At 41.6% G+C, this 15,376-nt stretch overlaps 1 protein-coding gene across 8 annotated transcripts in view; it reads right to left on the bottom strand.

Annotated features, from left to right (window-relative positions):
• Positions 1-19: 19 nt before the first annotated feature.
• Positions 20-15,376, bottom strand: part of zc3h18 (zinc finger CCCH-type containing 18) — a 66,746-nt gene continuing 51,389 nt past the window's right edge. For 5 of the 8 annotated variants that reach the window (XM_085778346.1, XM_085778351.1, XM_085778344.1 and 2 more), the window contains 7 exons: positions 10,767-10,883; positions 7,635-7,643; positions 7,267-7,472; positions 6,076-6,281; positions 5,237-5,333; positions 2,111-2,207; positions 20-1,250 (listed from right to left, as the gene is read on the bottom strand). In XM_085778346.1, the coding sequence (XP_085634472.1) occupies positions 1,022-1,250; positions 2,111-2,207; positions 5,237-5,333; positions 6,076-6,281; positions 7,267-7,472; positions 7,635-7,643; positions 10,767-10,883 (961 nt within the window). In that variant the 3' untranslated portion in view covers positions 20-1,021. The remainder of the gene's footprint in view (positions 1,251-2,110; positions 2,208-5,236; positions 5,334-6,075; positions 6,282-7,266; positions 7,473-7,634; positions 7,644-10,766; positions 10,884-15,376) is intronic. The other 3 variants (XM_085778347.1, XM_085778348.1, XM_085778349.1) reach the window with 3 other exon arrangements.

Genomic DNA, 15,376 nt, shown 5'->3' with positions numbered 1-15,376 from the left:
ACAAAACAAGCGACTGATCTTCTCTTTATCAAAATAGTTTATTTAGAAGGCTGTTGTCACAAAAGCAAGACATATCTTGTCTCTAAATGTCCCATTCCATCTTTCATACTCCAACTAAAAATGTGACACAAATAAAACATTGGTTTATCACTTGAGAAGAGCTAAGAAGAAAAAGAAATGCTGCAGATAAAAAAAAAATCAATATTTCACATCACTATTGTCTATAATTATATGCTTAAAAGAATCTGATGACTTGCTATTATTGTACAAGGTGTGACAGTGAACGCTGCCCTATAACACAGAACGCAGATGAGTCATTGGTTAAAGACAGGCCTGCTGTGAACAAAGCCCAGGCTCATGATTGTTTACAGGGGCTTAATACGGACGCTCAGGAATTTGTGGATTTCTACAAAGAAGCGTTGTGAAGCCCTGACGGCCATCGGTACCCCGTAGAGCTGACTCAACAGTCACACCACTCCACACAGAGAAAACTTAAGCAAAGATGTGAGAGAACAAGACAATAAAAGGGGGGCAGAGTAAGACAAACAGAAGTAGAAGAATCAATGTGTATAAATCTGCTATTCATCACACCACATGAGGAAGATGCTTCCTTTTCACTGGAGGAACAGAGGTCAAGTTTATCTCACTATGCTTCTGTTTCTGTAGAGTCTACACAAAACACACTCCATTCCTGAGACGTCCCTCTCTCGCCAAACACCCTTGTTTTTTCCCTCCTGTTTCTCGCTGATGAGGTAAACTGCAGCCAGACATTCAAAGACGTTGAAGGGGAGTAGGACTCGGGCGTGTGGGAGCGAACAACGCTGTGGAATGAAGCGGAGCCGAACTTCTCTGAAGGCAAAATAGCAGAAGATGTTTTTTTTTTGTGGCAGCATGAACCATACAACATTTGTACACATCCACTGACAGCAGGGGAAAAAACGCTCCATCCCATGACCCTCACTGCTGCCCCCGGCTCGGGAGAGGGGGGGGCAGGTAAACAGGTGAGGAGTGGGGCCTCCTTCTATTTGGCGGGGATCTTGGCTCGTTTCCGGGCGATGGCGTCCTCTACCGCCTTCAGCTGTTTGAGGAGCTCCTCGCGGCGGGACAGTGTGTTGCTGGGTTTGTTGGAGCCCGACCCTGAGCTGGAGCCCGAGCTGGCCGCCGCCGCAGAGCCGGGGGCCACCGGTTTGCCTGATGGCGCCGCTGGGGGTTTCCCCGATGACTTGGAGGGCGGTGACAGAGGACGTTTTCTGAGAAAGATAATAGAGCGTTAAGGTCACGTTTTTACCGTGATCAGTTGTCACAAGCTGATAATGTGACATGACTAAGAAAAAAGAGGAAATAACAAGGTAACTATAATAATAATAAATTATCAGAGAGATCAAACTTCACTGTAACAGATACTTCAGCTCTGCAAGGATCATGTCATGATTTTAATCAAAAGTCTGAACAGACTGAACAGAGGTTTCATGCCGTTTGGGTTTCATGGTCAGCCTACACCACAGAATATATTATATACATGCATTCTCATTATTCTTTAGCTTTGTATTTGAAAGAAGTTTTTTCATTGGCTCAGTCGGTCTGTTCTCTGCTGACAGAGACGCTGAGCTCACTTACTACCTGTAGTTGTGCAGCAATGTTACTCCGTGTGCATAGTGTCGGCAAAATGGCCCTTTAATGGCGAATAACTTTAAACTTGACCGAGGTCGTGCAATTTAAGCAGAACAGAGGCTATTTCCAGCTGAGCCCCGTTACACAGCACCTGTTCTCGCTGGGGATTTTGCTTGAGAGCTGCTGAATGTTATGACACGTGCAGAGATAGTGTAATATCTATCTGCTTCCACCTCTGTGCTATGTTCCTCATTTTGGCAAAGCACTTGTGGTCATACGAACTTCATGATCTGAAATCCCTAATGTGTTTGGCCTGAGTCAACATGGCCAGTGCTGCTGATAAGGACGATACGTCAGATAGAAAAGCTGATTTCAGAATTTCCCCACTTCCAGCTGAATACCCATTTTTACTACTGTTGACCTCTGTTGTTGTGTGATACAGTGCTGAAAGATAAATATCACAGTTGTACAGCAATAACAAGCAGAAGTTTGCACCAACCTGTCTCCATGGGGGGGCAGGGGTCGGGGCCCTTGGCCTCTGGGCCGATCCATTCGTGGAGAGAGCGGGGGTCGTCCAGATATCCTTTTATCACGGCCTGAAAAACACCAATGTGAGAGTTATTTACAGATAACAATATATTAAAGATATATTTTGGGACTTTTAATGCCTTTATTGTGATAGAACAGTATGTGGCATAGGGAGAGATGGGGATGACATGCAGCGAAGGGCCGCAAGTCGGATTTGAACCTGGGCTGCTGTGGTAAAGCCTGTGACTACGTGGGCTGCGTTCCATGGTGGGGGGGGGGGGGGGTAGCACCGGAACAGCGTGTCTGAACCAAAACTAAATCCCTGTGGTTCTGTGACAGAGTGTGCTGTTCAAAGTTTTTATAAAATGCCTCCACTTCCACTGAAATAAGGATGTGGGCATTGATGCTTTCATCAACACCGACTTCCATATGAAAATCAGAACAAGAAGAAATGAAAGGGTGACAACCTCTATGGTGTGTTTGTTTGGAAACAGCTGCACTCAGTTGTGCAACTGAACCAAACAGTGACTCTGCGTCAACGACCTTGAAATCAAGGAAAGGGGCCAAAAGAGGCTGAGATGCTCAGCGGAGCTCAGCGGGCGACTTCATCTAAATATCCACATAAATTTCCCTTTGCGGATTTGTAAACTAATTCTTATTATTACATGACACTGTAGCTGTCTGATTCAGAGCCAACTTGTGCTCACATGCTCAACCATTATATGGTAGTTCACAGTGTTGGGCAGTAGCGACGTTACAAGTAGCGGCGTTAGTAACTTAACTACATTTCTCAGTAGCGTGGTCGTAGCGTCGCTGTTTTCTACATCAAATAGCTTTTCAGTAGTTAAGCTATTTAATTGATCAGTAGCGCGGTAGCGTCCACAGAAGCTACATTTCTCCAGGCATTTCTAGACCTTAAATGCACCGCTTCCATGTGACGTCATGCACGTATCTGCTGATGCCCATCTGCTGCAGCGGGGCGCAGCACGCAGCAGGTGACAGAGGAGGAGGGGGATAGTTAAGTTTGTGAATCTGAGCCGTAGCTGGACAACTTTATCGCTGCGCAGCGGCCGCGCGCACCGTTGCACGTCGCTCCAAGAGCCCGGTGCGTCCTGTCTGCAGCGGAGACACGGCCACTGAGAGGGCTGAGTGAGCCAGAGGACCCTTCCTGTAGGAACGCGCCATTTTATACATCATTTAAAAACCAAACACCCTGAACAGCATGCTGAGTACGAGAGGGAGAGACGACTGCAGCAGTTAAAACGAAAGCTCCTCATCCCAGCATGTCGCCCACTGCGTCCGTGGCCGACGTCTTTTAAAACAGTGTTTCCCAACCTTGGGGTCGGGACCCCACGTGGGGTCGCCTGAAATTCAGATGAGGTCGCCTGAAATGTCTAGTAGCCTAATTGATGAATTTAAAAAAAAATCTGACCAAGAAAGGTTAGGAACCACTGTTTGAAAAGACACTTGGGTTTTTTTGGAATGTACTTGCATAGATCTTTCAGCACTCACAATGGGCTGATATAAATGAAAAACTTTATTTAACTTCTTGTGCTTTTTTGATGAGCAACGGCAACTGGAATATTCAAAAACTGTCAGAATAGTCAATAAACATTTACTTTTTTAAAATAAAATAAGTCTAAAAAAATATTTTATTTATCCAATAGGCCCCATTTAAAAAAACAAACAAAAAAAACCTCGGTATTCGGTATTATTCGGTTATTCTGCCAAGCGTTTTGATTTTATTCGATATTCGGCTTCGGCCAAAAAAATGCCATTCGGTGCACCCCTACTTGGAATTAAGTTGGTTTGATGTAAAAAAAAAAAGAAAAAAAAGAAAAGAAAAAATAGCTTTGATGTAGCTAAGCTAGTTTTGTCATTTTATTGTAGCGTAGCTTGCTACATTTCTCTGGTGGGTAGCTTCAGTGTAGTGAAGCTTCATTTCATGTAGAGTAACTTGTAGCTTAGCTCACTACATTTTCCAAGTAGCTTGCCCAACACTGGTAGTCCAATGGTTGAGAAAATGTAGTTCCTGTGATGGAAGATAAGGCGGTGAAAATATTCAAATTAAAACAAACATTTAAACATGTTTGTTTTTGTCTGTGTATTTTTTTTTTTAAAGTGATAGAAACGTGTTTTGCTGCTGCAGCTTGTTCCTCATCTGAATCTATTGCAGGTAGCTCATTGACTACAGATAAGTGCCTCATATAACCCTCATGCCAAACAACCTAAACTATCACTTCAGTTCATTCAGGCATAAGAAAATAAACCCACAGAAGAGTCCACTCAGCTCAGGTAATAGAATAATCATCTCTCTATTGTCACAAAGGAATAATATTATTATCAAAGTTGCTGCCAAAGCAAAAGTTGTGGCGGAACAACAAAACAATACATCACTGAAAGATAATCAGCAAATGTTGACTGTTAAAGTGAGAGGAAAGACTGGGCCTGACAGAGACTGGACAAACATTTCCAGCAGGAATAAAATGGAAAGGGCAATAAGAGCTGTTACAGCTCTTTCAAAGTATAAATACATGACAGATTTTTTCCCCGATGTGGGCTGAAAATGACCTACACTTGCTCTTCATGACAGGATTAACACTAGACCTTTCGTTTGAAGGATGGTAGGTTTAGGATGAAAGTTGATGAATTGAAAAATGAAACGTGAATTGTTTACAAATGTTTTTCAGTGTGAAACTTGCCAGAGCTCCAACTAATGTTTTATTATCGACGAACTTAAAGACTGCATACGGGCCTGAAAAGATTATAGGCAACTAGTTCTCTGTTAACCATCACCACCACAAGTTCACAACATTATTAATAAATGTCATTAAAAATTTTAATAAAAGTGAAAACTAGGGCTGTAGGGGGGTGTGCTCATCTGTGTGTGTGTGAATGACAATAACAGAGAAAGAGTGCTATGTGGAGATGAATGTACGGAACAATATTGCGTTGGTCGACCCAAAAGCTGAAAAATCTGTTTGTGGTGGACGTAAAGAATGTATGGGAAACACTGATGGACAAGAGGCAGAATCATTACCATGTGTCACTCCAGCTCTGGTGTGTATGGTGTGTGTTTGTGTGTTTGTCATCTCACCTCTGTCTGGAGACATGGCCATCCTCTTGCTGGCTGGGGAACCAGGCCTGTCTTTGTCTGAGGGCAAGTACCTCTTCCTGTTACCCTTATCTCCCTGCTGCCACAAAACAGCACAATATTAAAAAAAACAAAAAAAACACAACATCCACAGAATTACAATTTATTTGAACGTAATCAGTGGATTAAAGGGATAGTTCACCCCGACAAGCCCCGACATGAGAAATTGTTCCGAAAAAAATTAAATAAGTCTATATTTTAAGCTTGTTTGTAGCGGAAGCTCCCAGTGTCTCAGTTCACTGTTCTTCCTGTGTCAGTGCAAATCACGCCGGCGGAACAATTTCTCATGTCGGGGCTTCAATACAAGAGGGCAGGGTTTCCCGCAGCGCTTTCCTGTTTAGGCGGCCGCCTTAACAACAAAGAGCTGCCGCCTAAACTAGCGTCTTAAAAAAAAAAAAAAAAAAGTAGCGATATTCGCCGCCGTTTTTTGGTGTGTCTTTTTGGATGAAGAAAAGTGGTATCCATTCACAACCATTATATGGACAAATACTGCTGCGCGGACCCCCCCATAACTCAGAGAAGGCACGGAGGACTCTGAAAATTCTCACAGCTCTTAGTCAACATGAGGGTGAGTAGATAATGAGTGAAATTTGAATTTTGGGTGAACTATCCCTTTAATCCACTGTTTTTCAGAGGAGACTGAGACATTGTTTCATTCAAGGATCAAATCAAATTAGCTGAGTGGTGGGAAACTCCACACAACCAAAACCATCTGCAGGGTTTGACACTTCCTACAGCTAGATGAGAAAATATTTACAGACGTTATGAGGAGCAATAGTAACCTTGTTGAGGAGGGTGAGTTTAATGTCTTTGTGGGAACTTGGACCTCCGTAGCTTCCAGGCGGGCCCATGGCACCTGGTGGGGGATGTGCACCCCTGCCACCAGGACCTGATCTGGGCACAGGGTTCCCTCCTCGAGGGGGGGCACCAGATGGGTCCATCTTCCTGCGGTCCTCCCTAAAGGACTCGTCTTTCTTTGAGGGTTTCTCTGTGATGAGGACAGGGAAACAATGTCATAATTGCTTCTGCATTTCTCATTTGTGATATACATATATAAATATACATATATAAAAATTAAGAGACCACTTCAAAATAATCAGTTCCTCTAGTTTTACTATTCATAGCTATGTGTTTGAGTTCTATAACCTACTGACAAAATTTCTCCCAAATTGGAAATAAAAATATTGTCATTTAGAGCATTTATTTGCAGAAAATGGCAACAGGTCAAAATAACAAAAAAATTCTGGTGTTTTCAGACCTTGTATAATGCAAAGTAAACAAGTTCATATTCATTTTAAAACAACACTACTTTTTAAACTTACAGTAGGAAGAGTTTAGAAATCATTGGTGGAAAAATCCCAATTTTTAATCGCAGCAGTGTTTTTTATTTATTTATTTATAATCTTTCTTCCTCATTAAATATGATTTGGTTGATCAGCTAAGTAGAGTGAGGTGTGCTTGTGTTGGAGTTCAATAGACACTGGAATCAATGGCTTTACTTTACTTTATTTGTTTATTTAGTTGGGACAGTGCATATTAATGGACAAAGAGTACCCACTGTAAATACACGGGATTTAGCACTGGTGCTAAATTACATCTGTAGTCCCCAAAACAATACAACAATTAACATAAAAAGTCCATACATGTAGAGAAGCTGATTTATTAAGAACATTTTGGAGTGGTCTCTTTATTTTTTCCAGAGCTGTATATTTATTTGCTGCCTAATTTCTGGAACTTTTACCTAACCTATTTGTGTATTTTTCTTTTCTACCTGTTGAAGTGATTGTGTACATGTGCTTTGATGTTTCTGGGTGTGTTAACAGTTGTGGTTGAAGTCAGGGGTGGATGTGGCAGTGGGGTTGTTGCACACCGTTTCGGGACATCCCATCACAGTATTTTGTTATAGAGCCTTGATTTGTTTGTGGTGGCCATCATCTGAGACTGTGTCCTGTGTAGCTGCTGCTCACACTGACCTCTGTTCTTGTCTCTTCCATGTGGAGTCCGGTCCCGTGCAGCTCCTCGCTCTTTGCGGGGGTGATTTGGCGTGGGTGAGCGGGAGCTAGCTGAGGACACCGGGCTGGCCAGGTCGGCATACATGTCGTCTGAGTCTGCACTACGGACAGAGCTGCTGCTGGACGACGCCGACGAGACAGACGACACGCTGCTCACGCTCAGCGACCTGCAGGACAAGACGACAGCTCAAATGTGGTGTTGATGACTCTCAGTCACACAGGGACAATAACTGTGGTGTTGCTGACTCAGTGCTGTGTACACACACATACACACACAACACATGCATGCATATGTATGTGCCAACATATTCCCTGAATAAGTATAGTACCTGGATTTCCTGGACAGTTTCCAAACAGAGATGTCACATGAAAGAGAGAGAGAAGAACAAAGAGTTAATCAGACACATCAGGTTGCAACTAGAAACAGAGGAAACCATCTTGTCTTGGGATTTCCTCCACAACTGACTCATCTCACTGACTTCAGACTTGGCAACCAAATACCCCAGAAGTGTCAACTATAAAATATTCTGACAGACCTAATAGGAATGTGAACATGTACTAAAACATGTACACGTGTACACTGTGCAATTCTTTCTGTGTACACGGTTCAGGAATTGAGGTCGTTATAGCTTATTTTTGTTTAGTCTGATGTCAGCCGCGTTTTGCCAACTGGATGCACTGCGTGCGCCGAACAGGTGTTATGGACTTGGTTTGGAGGACTCTGAATTGACTGTTTGGGCAACTCATCAAACGGAAAGTGGATGGTGGACATCAGTTCCCGTCCATTATTGAAGTCTGTGACAAGATGTTTTCCCCAACATGAACTGTTTGCTTCGTATTCTGATATCACTGCCTGTTACAAGTTGCTCTGTGGAGCACCTGTTTTCAGTTGTAAACAGGATTAAATCCATCAGCAGAGCTACAATGCTCACAGAGAGACTGAATAGCATCTTGTTGCTCATGTTTGAAAAGAGCTCGTGGAGAAACTGGACTCTGATGAAATAATAAACGCACTCAAGGCCAAGCCACGCCGTCTTGCCTTTTAAATTAAGAGCTGCGCAGTGCGCACAGGTAAGCAGCAATATCGTTGTCCTTTACTCTGCTGCTTTGTGTTGCGACATAAAACCATCAAGCCAGGCTGTAATCATAATCATATGTAATCATAATCATATGTGATGAATGATAAGCCCAATAATTGTGTTCAGATGGTTAAATAGCTTTGTTGATCATGCGTACTGTGAATACCTACATTATGGCTCTATGAGAGTGCATGAGTACGTGCTTGAGTGTGTTATATTTCACTATGTGCATCTCATTGGGCACGCAATGTCTGTGTGTGGTTATGTTTTTGCGATGTTTTTTTGAGAACACACAAAGTGTATTTTTTAATACATTGTTATTGATTTATTTGAGAGCACGTCATACAGTGTTTCCCATTAATTAACGAGAGTGTGGCGGCCCGCCACAGTCTCGTTTGGGCCCGCCACAGTCTCTCACAGAAAACATTTTTTTGGGAAAAAAAAAAAAAAAAAGGAATTTTTTTTTTTTTTCTCACGTGTGTCTACGTGTGAGAGGCGGCAGTGTGAGAGGCTGACTGGCAGAGATTAGAGCTGGTGAAACGCTAGCATGGTTATTTAAAACACCATCTCTGATCTCTGCCTGCACATAGATACACAGACACGGGCGCACGCTAAATGTGCTATATCGTGCTAATTGCTCAGCTGCAGCGCTAATTATGTTGGAATGGAGAGAGATACGTTCTTTTGAATGTTTGTGGAGGTGTAACGCTCAGTTTGTTGAAAAATAAATTTGGCACACTCAGGATCCGCATAGTGATATAGTCAGTTGCTAGGCACCAGCCGAGGCGACCCGCCATTTACGACAAGACGTCGTACTTTTACCGTGATCTTAATAAAAAAGATAATGCCTGGAAGAGGGTCAGCGAGGAGGTACAGCTTCCTCCTAAGTTGTGAATATTTCATATGTATCCTTATTTATTAAAGGTCCCATATTATACTCTTTTGAATCAATTTCACACAGCTGTCAGGCGTCCAACTACACTGTATTCGAAATGTATTGCTCCAAACTGATCCGTGGTCCTGAATGTCAGCTGTCTAAAAGTCGCTCAAATGAGCTATCTAATGAGAACAAGCTGTTTCTGTGGCTGCACCTTTAAATGTTAATGAGCTCTGTCTGTCACAGCCTGTCTTGCCTGTTACACGCCCCTCTCAGGGACTGTTGTGATTTCACCATGACATTAAGAGGCTTTTTTGTGCGTCTTGGCACCTTACACATGTGTACCGATTTTCATGTTCCAACTCCAAAAAAACCCCTAAGGGGAGGGGTTTTTGAAAATTTAAAGGGGGCGCTATAGAGGCATTTGGCCACGCCCATTTCCAACGACTTCAAAATATCAAATTTTTCGCGAGGCCTGATGTGCATGCCAAAATTTACGCTTTTTGGGGCATGTTAAAGCCCTCAAAAAGGCGATTTTAGGGAGAATATAATAAAAATAATAATAAACATAGCAGAAACAATAGGGCTTTCGCTGGGTGACTGCAGTCGCCGCTCGGGCCCTAATAATAATAAACAGAGCAATTACAATAGGGCTTTCGCTGGGCGACTTGCAGTCGCCGCTCGGGCCCTAAAAAGTGTTGCATTGTGTACTGATACTAGAAAGGTATCACATTAAAACAACAATACCATTTCTCACGTATTTAGTACTGAAAATAACAGCGTTTGTTGTCTTAGTGGAGACACTAACTGCAACACAACATAAGCTGTGTGGGTGTGGCTGCCTTTTCTCACACACACACACACAGCAGGCAGCGCTTGCTTACAGGATTGAGTGACTAGGATTATCAACATGTCCTTTGAAATACAGAACAGTATGTTAAGGATTAAATAGTGTCACATTCTGAGCCATCACATGATGAGGTTTGTCCTGAATTTCAGAGTTGTCTTGACTGCAGCATCATCTGACTCTGCCTGTGATAAGGTAAAACATGCTGCCAACGTTGGTTGGATCACAGACAAAAGTTGGAAAATTCAAACAACTTGTCATATGGACATGCAATGCTGCACCGAGCCCCCCTGTAACTCAGAGAAGGCACGGAGGACTCTGAAACTTCTCCCAGCCCTTAGTCGACATGAGGGTGAGTAGATAATGAGTGAAATTTGAATTTTGGGTGAACTATCCCTTTAAGTATTTTTCTTGGTATCTCAAGTTTGTAATTTTAGTATTATGACAACCCCAGTTCCATTAATTCTCCATGTCCTGCTATATGTAAGTGTTTCAATTCCTAAGATCAATCAGTGCTAACCGGAGCTAAACCATCATCTCATCCTCATGTATGTATTCACTTATTTAAAATTATTAATTATAGATCCCACCAATTATGTGTCTTTTTTTGACAAACTGCATTTCTGATGAAAATGAGGACAAACACATGGGCAAGTACCTGGATTTTCTGGATCCGGAGCGTGAGTGTGACAGGGAGTTGGACGAGGATCTGGATCTGGAGCTAGAACCAGTATAACTACTACCACTTCCGCTAACACTTCCACTCACGGTTCGCCTGGAAGACAGAGAGGAAGATAAAGCTGAAACCACAGCAGGCTGTTTTTCATGATATCAGAATAGAGAGTGAGCCACACAGCTTCTTGTTCAGCAAATAAAAAAGGAAGCAAAAAAAGACAAAAAAAAGAGGATGAGAAATAATAAATTAATAAATATCAATCTGACTCAGACATTAAAGAGCAACTAGAAAATTTCCTCTCGGGAAATTTTGAATGGGCCACGGGAGCTACTGCCGGTTTTGCCATCTCTGTCAACATGGGAATCAAACCCACGATCTTAAGGTCAAGACAGAGCTGATCAGACAGACACATGATCATCTTTCTATAAGCACTGATATGGAGGAGCTGTAACCACATTAGGTTAACTGTGTGTGTGTGTGTGTGTGTGTGTAACTGTAATCACATGAAGCTGGCTCTAGAGTCTGTGTGTGTGACTGACTTGACACATAGTTAGTTAGTAGCTGCATCATGTGTCAGTCTGATTTAGCTGTGTCTGTGTTTATAAACATTTAAACGAGCGCCAGGTGGATTGTTTATGAAGTTAACGAGCTCTGGCCTGAGAATCAGAGGTTACCACGGCAACTTGAGGTGGTTACCACAGCGATAGGGGCCCCCGCAGGCTGAGACAGACAGAAACGTGGAGAAAAAGAGCGATTTTCTGCCTCTGCACCGGTCTCACATTTAGGCTTCGCGTGACAAAACGATAACTCCTATCAGAACAAAACACAGAACACGTTGCTCTAAGGACTTCCTGAAAATTTCGGTACGATTTGGTGTTTCTACAGTAAATATTTTGGAGAGGATGGCAGTTTTAAAACATCAGGCCGTTCTACTTCTCTCAGAAAATATTTGTATTGGAGTCAATGAGGAGCAGGGACAGACGTGGCCGCACTCAGAGGCTGATTCTGTAAGTTCTGTAAGTCTCTCTGATATTTTGAGCACATGAATTGATAGATAACAAGTTTGTCTTACAAATTCTGAAAAAATTATGTGTGTAGAGTGTAAATTGTGGCCGTGCTGACAGTTTATCCAGAAAAAATACAGAATGTTTCTTCACTCTCTCCCACTCTAACCGATGATGTCACGTGCTCTGACACGAACATTCCATGCAATACACAACCATTATAATCTCATAATTTCTCCAAAAATGATCATGGTCATTGATCAGGGATTGATCAAAAACTATATGACCTATCAAAACGTGGAGTAATACGACAATACACAAGACTTGTGTCTACTGTTTAAAGTTTAAATGAAGTCTCTAGGTGAAAGTATGCCTGAGTTTGTTAAACTCCAATGCTTCAGCAGTCACACTAATGAGCTTTATACTATGAGGAATCAAAGACTGTCCAATGACAGCTGAATAATTGGAATCAAAAGTCAAGCAATGATGTGAAATGAATGAGGCAGGAATCGAACCCATGACCTTATGATCATTAAGCCTTTACTCTGCCACTCGGCTACAGAGAGCACACTGCTTTCAAGACTGTTGTCATTCATTGTAATGTGATGATGTGCTGCAAACTGGTATGAGTAATCAAGGAGATAACAAACACCTGTAACCAATTGAAGGCGGGGGAGGAGAGCAGAATTCAACATAACATAACAAGAGTTCTTCCCTTGGATTCGAACCAGTGACCTTAGGGTTGGCAAGCAGCTACCGTATCCCCTACACTACAGTGGAATTGTGGAGAGGAGAGGTTGAGACTTTGATGAATGTGAGATTTTTCAATGATGCTTAAAAATAAAAGTAAGGAAAGTGCAGAAATTAGCCACACCAAGCAAGAAGATGACTTTTTTGTGACCTGTGACTATTTTTTGGTGAATTAAAATGAATTAAAAAGCACTTAACAGCAAGTTACAAAGTTGAGCTCCTTCTCCTGCTACTGTGAAAAAAATGCATTGGGCTGAATGAGAGCAGAGAGCTCCCTGGCTGCATTTAAAAAAATATTTTAAATTATTATCTAAGTCTCTTTGCATTTTTGACCAGAATTTTAGCCAGAAGACAAGTGTGGCTACAAAACTGGAGAAAATAATTTGTCTAGAGTTTAATTTGCAGAAAAAGTTAAATATTTTAAAAAGTATAAATAGTTAAAAAGAGAAAAGTAATGCCGATAAAGTTCAAAAAAAGCTGCACGTTTTGATATATGAATTGTTGAAATAGCACAAAGTATGAAGGACTAGAGGAAGACCGTAAAAAGGCGGAAGAAAATGGCTGAACAGAAGAACAATAGTGTGAATGCTGAAAAAACATTTCCAAGAATGGAAATGGTGTGAATGCTGAAAGCAATGCTGAATGAGCTGAAGAAATTGTTGAAACAATGCTGAATGAGCTGAAGAAAGAAAGAAAGAAGAAGAAAAGGACAGAAGGAAAGAAAGAAAATGGGAAGGGTAGATGGAGAAAGAAAGAAAGAACAAAAGGACAGAAAGAAAGAAGACACAGAGAGAAGGGTAGATAGAGAAAGAAAAAGGTAAGAAAAACAGAATAATAGAAGATAAAGAGAATAGAGAATGAATGAAAGAGACAGAGGGGTAGTAAGAAAGAAGGAAAGAAATTGGGGTGGATAAATGAAAGAGAGAGATATACAGAGAGCGGTAGAAAGAAAGAAAGAAAGAAAGAAAGGGGGTAGAAACAAAGGAAGAGAAAAGGAGTAGAAAGAAAGACAGAACAAAAGAAAGAAACAAAGAAGTAAAAAGAAATGGGGTAAAAGAAAGAAAGAAAGAAGAAAAAGAGAGAGGGGGATGATAGATAGAAAGAGGTAGATGGATGGATGGATAGAGAGGGAAAGATAGAAAGAAGTTATGTAAAATACAAATGAAGGAGTAAAAGAAAGAAAGAAAAAGAGATAGATAGATAGATAGATAGATAGATAGATAGATAGATAGATAGATAGATAGATAGATAGATAGATAGATAGATAGATAGATAGATAGATAGATAGATAGATAGATAGATAGATAGATAGATAGATAGATAGATAGATAGATAGATAGATAGATAGGACACATGTTAAAAGCTGCATCCTATGTCCTGGCTCCACATGTAATTGTACTACTATTAATAGAGTTGGAAAGACTAAACGTCTGAACTTAAATTCATGAGAAAAATATAAATTGTTGGAGAGTTTAGAGAGTTTATTTATTTAGCACACAAATTTCAATAGTGCAAGGAGGGAACGAAGCCGGTTGGCTTGTACATAGGTTCCACCCCTATAACAAATTACAACAAGACAAATTTCAATGGCTAACAAATAAACAGATGTTTACATCAAAAGTATAAAATCATTGAGAGGCTGATGAATGTGAGCTGAAAACCTGTGTGTGTGTCTGGGTGTGTGAGTCTGACGGTCTCTCTGTCTGCGTGTACATGTGCAGAAAGTAAAACTGTTAAGCGCCACAGAACTCCTCTCTCCCTAATGATCTGATTGATTAGACCTGCGTGGCAGCCTGCCCTCAGAAGTTACCATGGCGACTCAACTAACTGCTTACATTTTACTGTGTGGAACAGTGTTGTGTTTGTGTGTTTGTTTGTTTGTGTATGTGTGCATGTGTGACTGTGTGTGAGTGTCTGTGTGTGTCTGTCTGTGTGAGTGTGATGCCTGTGTTTGTGCGTGGACATCCTCTGTCAGTCTGGTTTATCATGTGTGTGTGTGGGGCTGTGTTTAAAAACATCTTAACGAGCGGCCAGGCTGCACCTGCACTGTTCTATTTATAGACTTTGATAACGAGCTGGCCGCTACAGCTGGACCAACTGCACACAGAGCAGAGCAGAGCAGAGAGATTTGAGCTCTGTGCAGCTTCCGAAAACAGCCCATAAAAAGAGAACCGTACCTCTTATCAGAATGTGGCCATGACTACTGGGGCAAGGAGACCTTCCTGAGCACATTGATGTGCATTAAATGTTTGTAGGGCAAAAACTTTTCTCAGGGTCGCAAGGTAGAAAAGGGGGGCATTTCTGCTTTTCTAAAAAAATCAGCTCCTACTTTTATATTGAAGTGGATGAGCCACTGGAGCGGGTCTAGCTGCACAATTAGGCTCACTGAGACAATTCTGTAAGTCTGTCTGCTGTTTTGAGCACATCAAATGAGACACGACAAGTGTGGCTACAAACCGGTGAGGAAATCATGTGTCTAGAGTTTAATTTGTGGCCGTGCTGGCAATTTATCCAGAAAAAATCCTGAATGTTTTTTCGATCCCTCTCACTCTAACGATGATGTCACTCACTCTGACCCAACCCCATACACACTCATTGAAAAGTGTGAAATTTGTCAGAAATCCTCAGGTGCTTCTAAAGGATTTATCTCAAAAACGGTACAAGCTATGAAAAAGTTGTACATACAGGATGAATACATTAGAAGTTTGTCTACAGCTCAGAATTTGAATGAAGTCTCTAGCTGAAAGTATGTGGACGCTTTAAAGGCTGAAAGAAGTAAGAAGATTTGAAGAGTTTCAAGACTGTTCCAATGCATTCTCTATGGGGAAAAAAAAATCA

This window comes from Trachurus japonicus, chromosome 6 (genome assembly GCF_045865225.1).
Source record: "Trachurus japonicus isolate A0001 chromosome 6, Traja_1.0".
NCBI classification, from domain to species: domain Eukaryota; kingdom Metazoa; phylum Chordata; class Actinopteri; order Carangiformes; family Carangidae; genus Trachurus; species Trachurus japonicus.
This window is presented reverse-complemented; position numbering and strand designations above follow the sequence as displayed.